Raw genomic sequence first — 16,030 nt, forward strand, 5'->3', positions numbered from 1 at the left:
TCTTATGACTGGCCATGTTTGCTCTTTACTTTCCTTTCTCAATAATCTGTGCTTTTCCTTGTTGTATTCCTGTATGTTTTTTCTTTCAGTTTTATCTTGTCCCTTACCTCTTCAAACAATAGCACTTTCCCACTGATTCTGTCAATTTCCCTTTACAGTTTTTGCTTCCACCTCTATTGACTGTTGTATGTCCAAATTTAGTTATATAAATCTCTATTTCTTCGTCTGAGTCAATGACACCCACACTGACGAGCGCAAATACAGGTTCATGAGGCATACCCTGAGTCAGTTTTACTCTGTCAGAACGATTTATCTTTGCCTTCCATCTCCCGTCTCATCATCAATACCCCATTGGTGTCAACAGACTTGGTTTGAACTTTCAATTTTGCTAATTTTTTTCCTGTATGACCTTGTTGAATATCTTCTCGAAAAGCACAGAGAAGGAATTGCCCTGAGGGATGGGTGATAAAAATGCCAGCCCAGCTGGTGAAGTGCACTGCCCGTGAAATGATTATTTAAAATACACTCCGCTGATCCACGACATTCATTGCTTTCCTTAAGAATTGAGCTAGGTTTGTTGGTCATGACGTACCCTTTACAAATTCACACTAGCTCACTCTGGTTCCTGTAACGTTCCTACACTTAACAGCTAACAGCTATACCATTGAGGTTGGTGGGCTCACTGAGCTGGTTCGTTGTTCCGCAGACGTTTCGTCACCGTGCTGGGTAACATCCTCAGTGCAGCCTCTGATGAAGCGTCAGCATGTTTTCCCACCTGGTTTTTAAACTCTGGGGTCTGTTGCGATGGATTGCCTCACTTCCAGGTTTCCTCCGTCGTGGAATGTACATGGGATCGAGTTCAGTGTGTTTATTAATAGCCTGCTTCGTGGAGTGTCATGCTTCTAGGAATTCTCGTGCCTGTCTCTGCCGAGCCTGTCCCAGGGTCTTGGTGTTGTCCCAGTCACAGTGGTGGTTCTCCTTGTCCATGTGGATTGAGATGAGTGAGTATCGGTCGTGCCTTTTTGTAGCCAGTTGGTGTTCATGTTCTCTTGTTGTTACTTTCCTTCCTGTTTGTCCGATGTAGTGTTTCTCACAGTCTCTGCAGGGGATCTTGTAGATGACATTGGTCCTGTCCACTGAACAAGAACATGACCCCAGTGAAACCATCTCCAAGGACCACACGCTTAAACTACTGGACCTATGCCTGACCACCCACTTCGCTTTCAACGGCCAAACATAAGAGCAAATCAATAGGCCGCCCATGGAATCACCCATCTCCGGACTCACAGCAGAAGCAGTGATGCAGAGACTAGAAAGGACTGCCCTTCCGTATATCCAACCTAAACTATGGATACACGATGTAGACGACACCTTTGTCATTATTAAACGGACCAAATTAGAAGAGAGACACAAACTCATCAACATCACCCTCACTGGAATAAAATTCACCAGAGAGGAGGAGAAGAACAAACAACTCCCGTTCCTGGACGTCGTGGTAGAGCGCAGGACAAATGGGGAACTGAAAATGAAAGTATACAGAAAAGCCACACACACTGACCAGGCATTGAAATTCAATAGTAACCATCCCAGCATGCTCAAACGAAGCTGTGTGTGAACGCTATGTAACAACACACTGCAGCATAATAGAATTAGGCCAAGAGGAGGGGGAATTCCTCTTCCAGGTGTTCAAGGATAATGAATATCCGAAACACTGGGTCAGGAGATGCCTACAGGAACAGCACCAGAAAGATTCTACACGCCCCAACACACTCATCACACTACCCTACATCAGGAACATGTCAGAACTCAGCACAAGACTCCTATGACCGCTGGACATCAGAGTGGCACACAAGCCCACATCAGCCCTACGACAACTGCTCACCCAAACTAAAGACCCACTCCCCGCCATGGACAGGACCAATGTCATCTACAGGATCCCCTGCAGAGACTGTGAGAAACACTACATCGGACAAACAGGAGGGAAGCTAACAACAAGAGAACATGAACACCAATTGGCTACAAAAAGACATGACCAATACTCACTCATCTCAATCCACATGGACAAGGAGAACCACCACTGTGACTGGGACAACACCAAGACCCTGGGACAGGCTCGGCAGAGACAGGCACGAGAATTCCTGGAAGCATGGCACTCCACGAAGCAGGCTATTAATAAACACACCTGAACTCGACCCCGTATACGTTCCACTATGGAGGAAACCGGAAGTGAGGCAATCCATCGCAACAGACCCCAGAGTTTAAAAACCAGGCGGGAAAACACACCGACGCTTCATCAGAGGCTGCACTGAGGATGTTACCCAGCACGGTAACGAAACGTCTGTGGAACAGCAAACCAGCTCAGTGAGCCCACCAACCTCCACACCCACAACCCGAGCTACAGATCTATTCTAAAACCTTAGGTATCCCATTTCCTGGTTTACCTCTCATCAAAATAATGCATGATCTCGGCAGTTTTCCAACCCCAGGGACAGCTCCTGAATCAGAACAGCTTTGGAAAAAAAAAATCACAATTAAAATTTCTCTGATTTTCAATTTCCTCCCTTGTCGCTGTCTAGGATCATCTGATTCAGATCAATCATCAGTTTCAATATTCTCTTTCAATAGTTTCTTTGTTCGAATTCTCAATTGCCAAGACTGTTACAAAGGAATCATTTATTAAGACTTCATCGATTTCTTCATCATCAATTAAAATATTAATCTGTAATCAAGGGGCCCACGTCATCCTGAGTGATCATCTTTCCCTCTGTATCCATGGAAAACTTACTGTGTCTTTTATAACCCTCTTATCAATTTATCTTTCAGTTCTTACTCTCGTACCCGTAAACCTTTGCTGCTCTTTCTGACCAGAGTTTGGTGTCTAGGTTCAGGATCCTGACACAAATGAAGTGCAGGTTCTGACCTGGCATTGTTGGCAATTCTCAACCCATGTGACTTCTTCTCAACCAGCTTACTGGTGGCAAGAAGACATGCCCACCATCTGGTTCAGGAGGGAGGGTAAACTCTTGGAGGGGGCCAATAAGAATCTCCATATCACAGCAGCAGCAGCTGAAGCCCAGCGTTGCAGGTAAGGGGAGAGAGAGACAGTGACTATCTTCGACGTGAGCTATAAAAACATGCAAAGTTAGAAATGACGACAGCAACGGGGTGTGGTATGGAAGACCATTCACAGAACGGAACAGGGGAGGGGCAGTGAGGGGTGTAAGTTCCATCCTATATCTCCTTGGACATTTCTGATTTCTTGCCCATTTGTGTCGGCCTTTTTCCTTCAGCTTTATATCACCCCTCACCTCTTTTATGGAACTAGGTTGTTCATTGTTTAATGGAAAGGTAGCAATGGCCTGTCCACCAGTTGGACTCGCCTTGGGAGAGACAATTGTTGAGGTTGTCATTCTGATTTTAATGATGTGATGATCGTTACAAACAGGAGAGCTGAACTATCCAGTGAGGCAGGATTCTCCAGCAATTATTTACCTTCTCTTCAGAGCCAGGAAAATGAGGAATCACAGCAAAAGGAAGTGACAACAGCCAACACTCAGACAATCTGGATTTCATGGAACACCCCAGGCCATTCGGAGATAGGTGAGTCAGCCTGTGCTGCATTTTGATGCCGCCTGTTTCCTAGGCTTGACCTTTCAATGGATTTTAATTTGCTCAGGGGTTTGAGTTAACCTTAATTCTGGTGTTGTTTTATGTCCTTGGGAGCAGAGGAACGGACAAAAGGTGTCACATTTTCATTGGAATGTCGCAAGGGAGTGTTTACGAAGTTCTCCGGCCTTTACCCTCTATTCCGCACCCCCCCGCCTCACTTTGCATATGCTCCCCATCACTACCACTGTCCTAACCCCGAACTTGCATCCTTTTCCTAATTTCTCAAAAGTTTGTCCTGTCTTGCGTAGACGAGACCCACCTCTTTCCCCCTTGATCTTTTTTGCATTGAAGTGCTGACCATCGAACTCCCCCCACCCCCCCCACCTTAGCCTTCCATTGTGTAAATAGTTCTCTCTCTCTCTCTCTCTCTCTCTCTGTCTGTTGTCCCTCTCCCCTTTCAATCTACCACCTTTGCCCACTGCTCAAAGGAAACCGATGCCTGAACCAACAGTCTTGACGGGACCCCATCCCATCTCCAACCTTCCTCTAAGTCCTCGAGCGTGCTTTAGTCCACTATTGCCATTTTTTCCAGAGCTCCATGCTTGAATCCCTCCAGCTGTGTTTCCACCACAGCCACTTCATTGAAAGAGCTTTTATTAAAGTCACAAATGACGTCTTGTGTGGATGGCGATAAAGACGAAGCCTCCCACCTCAGCATCCTCAACCTGTCTTTAGCCCTTTTTCCTTTCCCATTTGTAGCCAGAATACCACTTGCTCTGACTTCTGTCCCTGCATCGTCCCCCCTTGCCTCTCATTCCCCTTCCCTCATTGAAATGTTCCTCTTCAGCCTCATCATTTGAAGGCACAGGGTCAATGTTAGATACAAACAGCAACCATACTCTACCTCCCCACCACCTCCCTTGATTCTTCCTCTTTCTCTAAATCATCGGGCTGCTTTTTTAACATCCAGTGCCAGATGAGCACAAATTTCCTCCATCTAAATATGGGGAAGTCTATTGATTTCAGTCCCTGGTCCAACTCCGTTGAGCCACTACTAACTCCTTCCCTCTCTCCAGCAGCACTCTGAGATATCCTGTTTGTAATGTTGGTGTCGTGTTTGACCAGAAGATGAGCTTCTGACATGGTATAAGGGCCGGCACTAAGGCTGCCTATTGAGTCCTTCACCGGAGCTTGCTGCTGCCTCAGCTCAAATTCTCATTTGTGCCTTCTTACCTCCAGATCTGAGTTTCCCAACACACTCCCCCCCCGTTCTACCCTTTGTAAATTTCAGGTCAGCAAAAACTCACCTGCCTGTGTCTAAATTCACAGCAAGTCCCATTCCCCTGCCACTCCTGTGCCTACGGTTCTACATTCCCATTCCGGAGCCATGATTTTAAACTCCTCATCCTTGGTTACAACCCCTCCGTGTTTTCAGCTCTCCGCCCCCATCTCATCCCCCACCTCCATGCGCTCACAATCCTCTGAGGTAGCTGCACTGTTGCTCGAACTCTGGCCTTGTTTGCTTGATCATTTTTATTTGCTACACCGTGGACGGCTGTGCCTTTAGACCTTCCAGCTCTGGAGCATCCACTCCGTGACTCTCCAGCTCACTTCCTTCCTTTGCGACGCTCCTGAAACCCCTCCCTCCTCGAAAATTGGAAAGCAAGAACAAGAGAGTAACAGGTGAGGCTTCTTTCACCCTTCTTCATTTAATCCCAATGATCCATCCTTCTAGATCTTCCGGCCACCATCATTCTTGGGGCTACTCATCACGTTCTCTCCATGTTTGAATGGGTTGCCAGATCCATGGGTTGAAATGTCCCAAATGGAACCGTTGATCCTGTTGGTCTCGGTGCTAAAAGCTGAATGGGCCTTGCCATGTTGTTTCCGGCAGCCTAGGGGCACCCACTGACAATCCATTTCTCCTCTTATAGAACTTGTGACAGGACCTCTGGAAGAGGTGGAGGAGGAGAAGGAGGAGGAGGTGGAGGAGGAGGAGGAGGAGGAGGAGGTGGAGGAGGAGGAGGAGGTGGAGGAGGAGGAGGAGGAGGTGGAGGAGGAGGAGGAGGAATCACCAGAGATTTTTAGCATATCTGAGGATGTGGACGTTACTCCCAAGGTATAGAACCATGACACTTACACTTCAATAACCCAATGTTTCCGCCAGATTCAGACTGGGGCCCAGTGTCTGGGTACTTTCTGGGAGCTTGCCAAGTACAATTACGCAATTGCTTTCCTGTCAGGAATCCTGGATTTCTTTCTCACTGTGCGGAGTTTGCACATTCTCCCCTTGTGAATGTGGGTTTCCTCCCACAGTCCAAAGATGTGCAGGCTAGGTGGATTGGCCATGCTAAATTGCCCGTAGTGTTCAGGGATGTGTGGGCTATAGGGGCATGGGTCTGGCTGGGATGCTCCAAGGGGCGGTGTTGACTTGTTCAGCCGAAGGGCCTGCTTCTACACTGTAGAGAATCTAATCTAGTAACAACCCTCTGTCTCCTTCTCTCCCCCTTTAGTTGTTAGGTTTCTGGGTTTATCAATTGGGGATCAATTTGGGTTCATTTCCCTTTTCCATTTGAGTTGAAAGCAGATGAAGGGCACTCCTTCTCAAACGGACAGGAACCCTGGTTGTTCGGGTAACCTTGAACTCAGGTCACAGTCATGTCTCCAGGGCGGCAGTGCCGCTTGGAACGGCCTGTTCCTGTCATCTCCTGCTAGCACCAGCACCAATGGAGACTGGCATTAGAGCCTATAATCGGAAAAGGTGCAGAGCTGAGAACTGTCCTCCCAGCCTTGCTCAGATAGCCATTCTGATAGGAGGTGTGAGGTGATCACTAGCATCGCATAAGAACATAAGAACCAGGAGCAAGAGTGGGCCATCTGGACCATCAAGCCTGCTCTCCCATTTAAATAAGATCACGGCTGATCTTCACATGGACTCAGCTCCACTTAGGCACCAGCTTACCACAACACAATTCCTTTCCTGTTCAAAAGTCCATCTATCTTTGCCTTAAAAGAATTCAACAAGGTAACCTCAAAGGCCCAACTGGGCCGTGAATCCACCGACTCTCAACCTTTGAGCGAAGAAGTTCATCCTCACTCAGTCCTAAATCTGCTCCCCCTTATTTTCAGGCTACGTCCCCTAGTTCTAGTTTCAGCTGCCAGTCAGAACATAAGTTCAGATGTTTCCATAAGATCGCCCCCTCATTCTTCTAAATTCCAATGAGTAAAGTCCCAATCTACTCAATATCTCCTCCAGAAGCCAACCCTCTCGACTTCAAATCAACCTTGTGATCCTCAGATCCTTCTCAGATCTTGCTTTCCAAGGGAACTGAAGGTCCACAGTCAAATGAGAAAACCTCAAGTGAGTGAGGTGGGCAGTGTTTAGCATTGTTGCGTCATTATCAGCAGGCCCAGTTCCAGAGAGAAGACCCCTAAGCCCCCATAGATACCATCACAAGGGGACGTGCAGAGAATCGCCACTGGATATTCTCCCTGCTGGAGAGTTTACCAGATGTAAAAGATGGTTTCCCTTGCTAAGTGTTTGAAACTGTGGGCAAATTCCTGATTGCTTCGGTTTGAGAGTTTCGGGGTGCTTGAGGGTAGAGATCCTGGTTATTGAGCGTCTGACCGTTGAGACTAATGCTCTCTGTCTCTGGTGAATGACAAAACGCAAACGATAAAGAATGTCCGTGCAGGGATTTTAAACCAAAAATCAAGAGATGACGAGAATGATGTAAACATACATGAATAATACGCTTTATTCTTGCTTTCTCTATCCCTTTGTTGAACGGTGCACTCTAGGAAAACCAGACACCGAGTCAGAGGCCTGAGGTGGAAGATCATGTGACTGAAGCCTTGGATGTAAGCAGATTTTTTTATTCGTTGGAAGTTTACTTTTTCTTTATGTCTCAGGTGTCTTCACTCCTTCTGATCTGTTTTAACTTGGTTCTTTCTGGACTTGGTGTTTTACTTTTCTGACTGGGTTCCAGGTAGTTTAATTTCTTTTTTGAGAGATATTCCTGGAGAGATCATCCCCCTCGGTCATGTTTTTGCCCCCTTGACAGACGGTGGGGAAGGTGTGGGGGTAAATCTACTCCCTCCCTTGGTAGGCCCGGGGTGGTGTCGGAGATGGACTTGCTGGGACCGTCAGAGATGTTCTCTGGGACATTGGCATCATTCTTACGCTCCCTAACCCTCACCCCCTCATCTCCTCAGTCAACCTTCAAGTGATGCCCACAGTTTAGTTTACTTTTATATGGCCCTTGTTAGTGCAGAGATGTATATTGTGATTCATTTCGAGAGGAGGACTGAAAGAAGTTGACAGAAAGTTCTAAAGAGTTTCAGGAAATTAGGATACCTAGAGGTATCCATACACAAATCATAAACGTGGAGACGAGTTAAGAAAACGCTTAAAAAGGCATAAGAAGTTCCTGACCTTTTAAAAACAAGCCGTACAGCAGAAACATTCTGATAAACTTGTCAAAAACAGTAGCTCAGCCTGAACTGGAGTATTGCACCTAGTTCCTGAGCATCATACTTTAGGAACGTGTTCAGCAGAATGCAAAAAAAATCCCTGAGAGTGTTTCTGGAAATGCATGGAGAGATTGGAGAACTGGTCCTCGGGAAAAACCACATTGAGAGGAGATTTGATCAAAGTGCCCAGACAGTGTAGATACTGAGAAACTGTTCACTTTGGTGAAGGTGATTTGTGAAGCAAGCAAGTGAGATGATTTTTTTACACAGCAGGATCTAGAGTGCATTGCCTGGAAGGGTGGTCAAGACTCGATCAATTGTGGCCTTCAAAAGAGAATTGGGCCATTACCTGAGCTGAAAAAAAATAAACGTCAGCACTACAGAGCAAGGACTGGAGAACGGGGCTAAGTGAGTTGCTCGGGCAGGAGGTACAATGGGCTGAATGGCCTCCTGCAACCTTTCTGCTATTATATGAGCCATCCAGCTTGCATTCTGTTTGTACTCAACAATACAGACACCTCCTCCTCCTCTGAGTCCAGTTCTGGTCGTCCTGTTATAGGAAGGCTATTATTAAGCTGGAGAGGTTTGGAAGAGATTTACCAGGATGTTGCCGGGTATGGTGGGTTTGAGCTATAGGGAGAGGCTGGATAGGCTGGGACATTTTTCACTGGAGCTTTGGAGGTTTATAAAATCATGAGGCATATAGATAAGGTGAGGGATTCCCTCGGGTGAGGGATTTCAAGACTAGGGGGACATATTTTTAAGGTGAGAGGAGATAGATTTTTTAAAAAGACGTGAGGGGGGGCAATTTTTTATGAACAGTGAGTGATTCGTGTGTGGAATGAATTTCCAGAGGAAGTGGTAGATTTGGGGACAGTTACAACATTTAAAAGACATTACGATAAGTTCATGAATAGGAAAGGTTTGGTGGAACATGGGCCAGGTGCAGGCAGATGAGACTGGTTCAGTTTGGAATTATGTTCAATATGGACTGGTTGGACTGAAGCATCTGTATCCATGCTGTATGACTAGATGGCTGTTCCTCACCAATATCAAACAGACCCACAGCTGGAATAACAATAAAAAAACCTGGGAAAATTAGGAGAGAAAACTGGAAAATTCCTCTTAACCTCCTTAGGCCTAGGCCACCAGTCCACTCTGTCCCTGACTAATGTTGCACAGTACCTACATTTTATATTAGGTGATGTTAAAATGACCCGACATGGGAGATTCCAAAGGCAATCTTCTGTTGCCGCTACAATCTGGCTACCTTCTTTGAGTTTGAATGTTTGCGCACTGGCTGAATTGTGAAAAGATGACTAGATTTGAGTCTGACAAGAATTCAGAATTTCTTTTCAATGTCTTTTCCTTCATCGCCTTCCCCCAGCTCTGGGTTTCTCCCTCCACCTGCTTCGAAAGAGATTCTTTTCAGCTCATTTGGTAAAAAGTGAAGACCCATTGGACAACTCCCTGAAATGAACGGCGCTATTTTACCTTCATGACTCCGAAATTGTTCCAGGAACAGGGTGCTTTGAGAGATAATGTTATGCTTTTGATAGCTGTGTTTCTGGGATCTTTCGCCAATGCTGGGGACACACTCTGTGATTCTGTCCATTTGAATTCATGTCATAGCTCATTACTGAATGAATCAAGTTCCAGTTTTATTACCTTGATTTTGTGTTTCTAGTTTCAGAAATGCATTGCATAATTCTGCTATTCCTTTTTCGTTCTCCATCTTGCATGAGTACCTCTGAAGGATTAGACTAATCTCTGAAAGAGTTTTTTTTAAAATCATTAATGGGATGTGGGCATCACTGGCTAGGCTAGCATTTATTACCCATCTCTAAGAGTCAACCTCATTGCTGTGGGTCTGGAGTCACGTGTAGGCCAGACCGGGTAGGCCAATTTCCTTCCCTAAAGGACAGTAGAGAACCAGATGGGTTTTTCCAACGATCAACAATGTCTTCATGGTCATCGTTAGATTCTCAATTCCAGATTTTTATTCAATTCAAATTCCACCATCTGCCATGACGGGGTTCAAGCCTGCATCCCAGGGCGTTACCTGGGTTTCTGGGTTAACAGTCCAGTGATAATATCACTAGCCATCATTATAAACCTGAAGAAGTTTCAATTTTATGTACATTTTCATTTAAATGCTTAATGTTTAAAGGTGAATATTAAAGAGATTAGCTTGTTTGTATGCATGCATGCTTACCATCATTGACATCTGACTGTCAAACCAATCTAAGTTCCTTATTCAAGTCTACAAATCCAGTGTGTTCCTTGTTACTGTGATCTGCCTCCGCTCTATGTCCCTGTAAATGCTTTGTACTCGATCGATCCTGGCCCCCCAGCTTCTCAGTTCCCAGCCAATACCTCCATTCCACCTTTAAAATTCCAAAAGCGTTCAGCCTTCTCAACCCCACACACTTTAGAACAGTCTTCCCTCTACTTTGAAACACATGGGTTTAATCTTGCTTTGGGGCCCATAGCCTTATTGTTCTGAGGAAGGGTACCTGGACCCCGAAACCTTAACTCTGCTTTCTCTTCGCAGATGCAGCCAGATTTGCTGAGTTTCTCCAGCCATTTCGGTTTTTACTCTTTGCATCCCCTGCGAAGCACTTTGGAGCTTTTCAACTGTTCAAGACTCACTGGTTTCCTTTGTTTCTCTTTTCTCAGCAATCTGAACAACTTACGATGAACACTGCAGATATTGTTTTTTGTGAATTTTGTAATCAGATCAGCCTTCCCTATCCTTCCCAAAACATGTTGGACTCCAAAGCGCCAGACGAGGTAAATGTTAGATTTAGATCTATAGTTTATTTTCTCACGGAATACAGGAGTACTGTGAAAAGTGTGCAAAATTGCCATTCTCCAGCACCATCTTAGTATTTAACAGGCAGGGTTAAAAACAGACCTTTATACGAGTTGGGACGTCGTGCTGAGGTTGTACAGGAGATTGGTGAGGCCTCTTCTGGAATACTGTGTCCAGTCCTGATCAGCCTGTTATAGGAAAGACAGTATTAAGCTGGAGAGGGTTCAGCACAGATTTACTGGACTGGAGGGTTTTTGAGTTATAAGGAGAGTCTGGGACATTTTTCACTGGAGTGTCGGAGGCTGCGTGGTGACCTTATAGAGGATGACGAAAAGGGGTATAGCTAAGGTGAATAGCAAGGGACTTTTCGCTAGGTTAGTGGATTTCAAGACGAAGGGCCACACTTTTAAGGTGAGAGGAGAAAGATTTAGAAAAGACGTGATGGTTAATTTTTTTTTACACAGAACGGTTTGTGTGTGGAATGAACTTCCAGAGGAAGTGGTGGATGCAGGTCCAGTTACAATATAGAAGACACTTGGGTATGTCCATGAGTTTGGAGGGAAATGAGCCAAGAACAGGCGGGTGGGACTAGTTTAGTCTGGGATTATAGTCGGCATGGACTGGTTGGGCTGAAGGGTCTGTTTCTGTGCTGTATGACTGTATGATTCGAGAAGCAAAAAATAAAAGAAACAGCCGAATGACTATCTTAAAACATGAAATTGTAAATACTAGGGGATTTTGCTTCCTGTTTTATTCCTCGCTTTCTCTGAAGTCTGTATTCTTTCAGCATGGCAGTGCTCTGAGCTGTGCAAACAAAAACACTTTCCTCATCCTTTTGCCCTCACAGCTTTTTTGCTGCAACATTTCCTGGATGGTGTATCAGCAAATTCTGAAAGGCAGAGCAGATAATTCAGATTACGTGGATATCGATTCAGGGAAGACTACGTTTCACGTGACAGATGAAGAGCTCAGTAAAGCCCGAGAGAAGCTATCACAGAGGTGAGGATCCACGGTACATGTCAGGGGTGGGGAGGGAGGTGGGTGTTAGGGGTGGGGAGGGAGGTGGTTGTGAGGGGTGAGTGCGAGGGGTGGGGAGGGGGTAGATGTGAGGGTGGGGGTTTGGGTGGAGTGGAGGTGGGTGTGAGGGGTGGGGAGGGGCGTGGGGGTGAGGGTTGGGGTTGGGGTGGGGGGGAGGGGTATGTGAGGGTTAGGTGTGAGGGGTAGGGGGGGTGTAGGTCTGAAGGATGGGTGTGAGGGATGGGGGTTGTGGGTGTGTGGGAGGGAGGGGTGTGAGGGTGGGTGTGAGGGGTATGGGGATGTGGATGTGAGGGGTATGGGGATGTGGATGTGAGGGGTATGGGGATGTGGGTCTGAGGGATGGGTGTGAGGGGTGGTGTTGTAGGTGTGTGGGATGTGAAGGTGTGGGTGTGAGGGGTATGGGGGTGGGGGTGTGGGTCTGAGGGGTGGGTGTGAGGGGTATGGGGGTGTGGGTGTGAGGGGTATGGGGGTGTGGGTGTGAGGGGTGGGGGGTGAGGGTTGGGGTTGGGTTGGGGGGCAGGGGTATGTGAGGGTTAGGGGTGAGGGGTAGGGGGTGTAGGTCTGAAGGATGGGTGTGAGGGATGGGGGTTGTGGGTGTGTGGGGGGGGAGGGGTGTGAGGGTGGGTGTGCGGGGTATGGGGTGTGGATGTGAGTGGTATGGGGATGTGGATGTGAGGGATATGGGGATGTGGGTCTGAGGGATGGGTGTGAGGGGTATGGGGATGTGGGTCTGTAGGATGGGTGTGAGGGGTGGGTGTTGTAGGTGTGTGGAGTGTGAAGGTGTGGGTGTGAGGGGTATGGGGGTGTGGGTGTGGGTCTGAGGGGTGGGTGTGAGGTGTATGGGGGTGTGGGTGTGGGTCTGAGGGGTGGGTGTGAGGGGTGTGGGGGTGTGAAGGGTGGGTGTGAGGTGTATGGGGGGGTGTGTGTGAGGGGTGTGTGTGTGAGGGGTATGGGGGTGTGGGTCTGAGGGGTGGGTGTGAGGGGTATGGGGTTGTGGGGGTGTGAAGGGTGGGCGTGAGGGGTATGGGGGTGTGGTTGTGAGGGGTATGGGGGTGTGGGTGAGAGGGGTGGGTGGTGAGGGTTGGGGTTGGGGTGGGGGGGAGGGGTATGTGAGGGTTAGGTGTGAGGGGTAGGGGGTGTAGGTCTGAAGGATGGGTGTGAGGGATGGGGGTTGTGGGTGGGTGTGCGGGGTATGGGGATGTGGATGTGAGGGGTGGGTGTTGTAGGTGTGTGGCGTGTGAAGGTGTGGGTGTGGGACTGAGGGGTGGGTGTGAGGGGAATGGGGGTGTGGGGGTGTGAAGGGTGGGTGTGAGGGGTATGGGGGTTGGGTGTGAGGGGTGGGTGTGAGGGGTATGGGGGTGTGGGTGTGGGTCTGAGGGGTGGGTGTGAGGGGTATGGGGTTGTGGGGGTGTGAAGGGTGGGTGTGAGGGGTATGGGGGTTGGGTGTGAGGGGTGGGTGTGAGGGGTATGGGGGTGTGGGTGTGGGTCTGAGGGGTGGGTGTGAGGGGTATGGGGGTGTGGGTGTGGGTCTGAGGGGTGGGTGTGAGGGGTATGGGATTGTGGGTGTGGGTCTGAGGGGTGGGTGTGAGGGGTATGGGGTTGTGGGTGTGGGTCTGAGGGGTGGGTGTGAGGGGTAAGGGGGGTGGGTGAGAGGGGTGGGTGTGAGGGGTATGGGGTTGTGGGTGTGGGTCTGAGGGGTGGGTGTGAGGGGTAAGGGGGGTGGGTGAGAGGGGTGGGTGTGAGGGGTATCGGGGTGTGGGTATGAGAGGTGGGTGTGAGGGGTCGGTGTGAGGTGTGTGGGGGTATAGGGGTGTGGGTGTGAGGGGAATGGGTGTGTGTGTGAGGAGTGTGTGTGTGAGGGGTATGGAGTTATGGGGTTGTGGGTGTGGGTCTGAGGGGTGGGTGTGAGGGGTGTGGGTGTGGGTCTGAGGGGTGGGTGTGAGGGGTATGGGGTTGTGGGGGCGTGAAGGGTGGGTGTGAGGGGTGTGGGGGTGTGGGTGTGAGGGGTGGGTGTGAGGGGTATGGGGGTGTGGGTGTGAGGGGAATGGGGGTGTGTGTGAGGAGTATGGGGTTACGGAGAAATGGGGGTGTGGATGTGAGTCTGAGGGGTGGGTGTGAGGGCTATGGGGTTGTGGGGGTGTGAAGGGTGGGTCTGAGGGGTATGGGGTTGTGGGGGTGTGAAGGTGTGGGTGTGGGGGGTGTGGGTGTGGGTCTGAGGGGTGGGTGTGATGGGTATGGGGGTGTGGGTGTGGGTCTGAGGGGTGGGTGTGAGGGGTATGGGGTTGTGAAGGGTGGGTGTGAGGGGTATGGGGGGTGTGTGTGAGGGGTGTGTGTGAGGGGTATGGGGTTATGGGGGTATGGGGGTGTGGGTGTGGGTCTGAGGGGTGGGTGTGAAGGGTATGGGGTTGTGGGGGTGTGAAGGGTGAGCGTGAGGGGTATGGGGGTGTGGGAGTGTGGGGTATGGGGGTGTGGGTGTGAGGGGTGGGTGATGAGGGTTGGGGTTGGGGTGGGGGGCAGGGGTATGTGAGGGTTAGGTGTGAGGGGTAGGGGGTGTAGGTCTGAAGGATGGGTGTGAGGGATGGGGGTTGTGGGTGTGTAGGGGGGAGGGGTGTGAGGTTGGGTGTGCGGGGTATGGGGATGTGGATGTGAGGGGTATGGGGATGTGGATGTGAGGGGTATGCGGATGTGGGTCTGAGGGATGGGTGTGAGGGGTGGGTGTTGTAGGTGTGTGGGGGTGTGAAGGTGTGGGTATGAGGGATATGGGGGTGTGGGTGTGGGACTAAGGTGTGGCTGTGAGGGGTATGGGGGTGTGCGTGTGGGTCTGAGGGGTGGGTGTGAGGGGTATGGGGGTGTGGGTGTGAGAGGTGGGTGTGAGGGTATGGGGTTGTGAAGGGTGGGTGTGAGGGGTATGGGGGTTGGGTGTGAGGGGTGGGTGTGAGGGGTATGTGGATGTGGGTCTGAGGGGTGGGTGTGAGGGGTATGGGGTTGTGGGGGCGTGAAGGGTGGGTGTGAGGGGTGTGGGGGTGTGGGTGTGAGGGGTGGGTGTGAGGGGTATGGGGGTGTGGGTGTGGGTGTGAGGGGAATGGGGGTGTGTGTGAGGAGTATGGGGTTACGGAGAAATGGGGGTGTGGATGTGGGTCTGAGGGGTGGGTGTGAGGGCTATGGGGTTGTGGGGGTGTGAAGGGTGGGTCTGAGGGGTATGGGGTTGTGGGTGTGTGAAGGTGTGGGTGTGGGGGTTGTGGGTGTGGGTCTGAGGGGTGGGTGTGACGGGTATGGGGGTGTGGGTGTGGGTCTGAGGGGTATGGGGTTGTGGGGGTGTGAAGGGTGGGTGTGAGGGGTATGGGGGGTGTGTGTGAGGGGTGTGTGTGATGGGTATGGGGTTGTGGGAGTGTGAAGGGTGGGTGTGAGGGGTATGGGGGGTGTGTGTGAGGGGTGTGTGTGAGGGGTATGGGGTTATGGGGGTGTGGGTGTGGGTCTGTGGGGTGGGTGTGAGGGGTATGGGGTTGTGGGGGTGTGAAGGGTGGGTGTGAGGGGTATGGGGGTGTGGGTGTGAGGGGTGGGTGGTGAGGGTTGGGGTTGGGGTGGGGGTGGCGGGGGAGGGGTATGTGAGGGTTAGGTGTGAGGGGTCGGGGGTGTAGGTCTGAACGATGGCTGTGAGGGGTGGGGGTTGTGGGTGTGTCGGGGGGAGGGGTGTGAGGGTGGGTGTGCGGGGTATGGGGTGTGGATGTGAGGGGTATGGGGGTGTGGGTCTGAGGGATGGGTGTGACGGGTGGGTGTTGTAGGTGTGTGGGGTGTGAAGGTGTGGGTGTGAGTGGTATGGGGGTGTGGGTGTGGAACTGAGGGGTGGGTGTGAGGGGTATGGGGTTGTGGGTGTGGGTCTGAGGGGTGGGTGTGAGGGGTGTGGGGGTGTGAAGGGTGGGTGTGAGGGGTATGGGGGGTTGGGTGAGAGGGGTGGGTGTGAGGGGTATCGGGGTGTGGGTGTGAGGGGTGGGTGTGAGGTGTGTGGGGGTATAGGGGTGTGGGTGTGAGGGGAATGGGTGTGTGTGTGAGGAGTGTGTATGAGAGGGGTATGGAGTTATGGGGGTGTGGGTGTGG

The 16,030-nt window shown here is 50.2% G+C and overlaps 1 protein-coding gene across 1 annotated transcript in view; it reads left to right on the forward strand.

Moving 5' to 3' along the window:
* The first annotated feature begins 5,674 nt into the window (after nucleotides 1-5,674).
* LOC125457217 (glutamate-rich protein 6-like) overlaps nucleotides 5,675-16,030 on the forward strand; it is a 42,613-nt gene continuing 32,257 nt past the window's right edge. Inside the window, exons 1-4 of the mRNA XM_048541132.2 lie at nucleotides 5,675-5,728; nucleotides 7,411-7,470; nucleotides 10,762-10,875; nucleotides 11,745-11,896. Of these exons, the coding sequence (XP_048397089.1) occupies nucleotides 10,780-10,875; nucleotides 11,745-11,896 (248 nt within the window). The 5' untranslated portion in view covers nucleotides 5,675-5,728; nucleotides 7,411-7,470; nucleotides 10,762-10,779. The remainder of the gene's footprint in view (nucleotides 5,729-7,410; nucleotides 7,471-10,761; nucleotides 10,876-11,744; nucleotides 11,897-16,030) is intronic.

This window comes from Stegostoma tigrinum, chromosome 12, assembly GCF_030684315.1.
Source record: "Stegostoma tigrinum isolate sSteTig4 chromosome 12, sSteTig4.hap1, whole genome shotgun sequence".
Lineage (NCBI taxonomy): Eukaryota > Metazoa > Chordata > Chondrichthyes > Orectolobiformes > Stegostomatidae > Stegostoma > Stegostoma tigrinum.